We start from the raw sequence: 1,269 nt of genomic DNA on the forward strand, positions 1-1,269 counted from the left end.
GCACACCATGTCACTATTAATATACCACGGTGAGCAGTTTTTAGCTACTCTGGCCTCAAGAAGCTGCCCTGCACTGCCACTTTCTCTGCAGTCTTAGTCCACAGAACCCTAGTTCCCAGGATCCTACACTAGGATGAGCAGCCATTCTTGACAGCTTGCTGTCTTCAACGTGATACTGTGTTTCAGATTAAGGAGTTAGAAAATGAACTTGATGCTGAGCAGAAACGAGGAATAGAGTCACTGAAAAGTGCTCGCAAGTATGAACGAAGGTTGAAGGAGCTCACTTACCAGGTATTTCAAATCCTCTGCCCTCTTATGTGCATCACCTCAGTCCATCTTCCAAGGATGACTTGATTTTCACTTCCCACAGTCTGAAGAAGATAAGAAAAATATTTTCCGGCTCCAGGACCTGGTGGACAAGCTGCAGTTAAAAGGGAAAGCATACAAGAAACAGGCTGAGGAAGCTGTGAGTGCAGGACTCCTTAAATCTTTGTGGGCCCTGGGTGGAGATTTCCAAAAGGACTGGGCTCTCAAGTTCATTAAAATAATTGAATACTCAGTTTGATGGGGCAGCTACGGCCACTGCCTTTGAATATTCCTTACCTAGTAAAGACTTATGGCTCACAACGGAGCAGACACAGCTGTAATTATCATGGAGTTGTTTCACTTTTGGAGCCAGGCTAGCCAATTTGCCTGACTGGAACTGAGCAGGACAAATTGCTCTGTCCGCAGCTGACTGCTCATGTTGTTGACAGCACTAGAGTGACATGCCAGGAGTGCTGGCATTGCAGGGATGTAGCTGTGAGGATGACTGTATGACTGTAGCAGGTGATGTTACTGTGGGGCAGCCATAGGGTGTTCAGTTAATGATAACGGGGCAATGTCAGTTTGTGTCTACATCACTGATGGCACTGCATGACTTTCAGGAAGAGCAGGCAAACATTAATCTCTCACGATGCCGCAAGACCCAGCACGAGCTGGAAGAGGCTGAGGAACGAGCTGATATTGCTGAAAGTCAGGTTAACAAGTTGCGAGCCAGAAGTCGTGATATTGGAGGACAGGTGAGTTGGAGAGCTGCAGAGAAGGACCCTTCCGATGCAGCAAATGCCACAAAGATCTCTGCCCAAACACCTGGCAGCCACAGCTGCATTCCTCCCACTCTTGCACTGGAGTGTCCTCATAAAGGAAGGTCAGAAATTGGCACTTATTCCAAAACCACTGGGTTTTGAAAGTCCTCTTGGTGCCTCCCAAAAGATAGACCAGATATGA

The 1,269-nt window shown here is 47.3% G+C and overlaps 1 protein-coding gene across 1 annotated transcript; it reads left to right on the forward strand.

Annotated features, from left to right (window-relative positions):
* Positions 1-186: 186 nt before the first annotated feature.
* On the forward strand, positions 187-1,061 carry LOC104531658 (myosin-7-like; the record flags this gene model as incomplete). The annotated part of the gene is made up of 3 exons (XM_010176611.1): positions 187-291; positions 371-466; positions 927-1,061. Coding segments are annotated over 3 exons (336 nt in total), but the record flags the coding sequence as incomplete, so codon positions are not given.
* Between the last annotated feature and the right edge of the window lie 208 nt (positions 1,062-1,269).

Source organism: Antrostomus carolinensis, unplaced genomic scaffold, assembly GCF_000700745.2.
Source record: "Antrostomus carolinensis isolate BGI_N321 unplaced genomic scaffold, ASM70074v2 C13284556, whole genome shotgun sequence".
NCBI classification, from domain to species: Eukaryota; Metazoa; Chordata; class Aves; order Caprimulgiformes; family Caprimulgidae; genus Antrostomus; species Antrostomus carolinensis.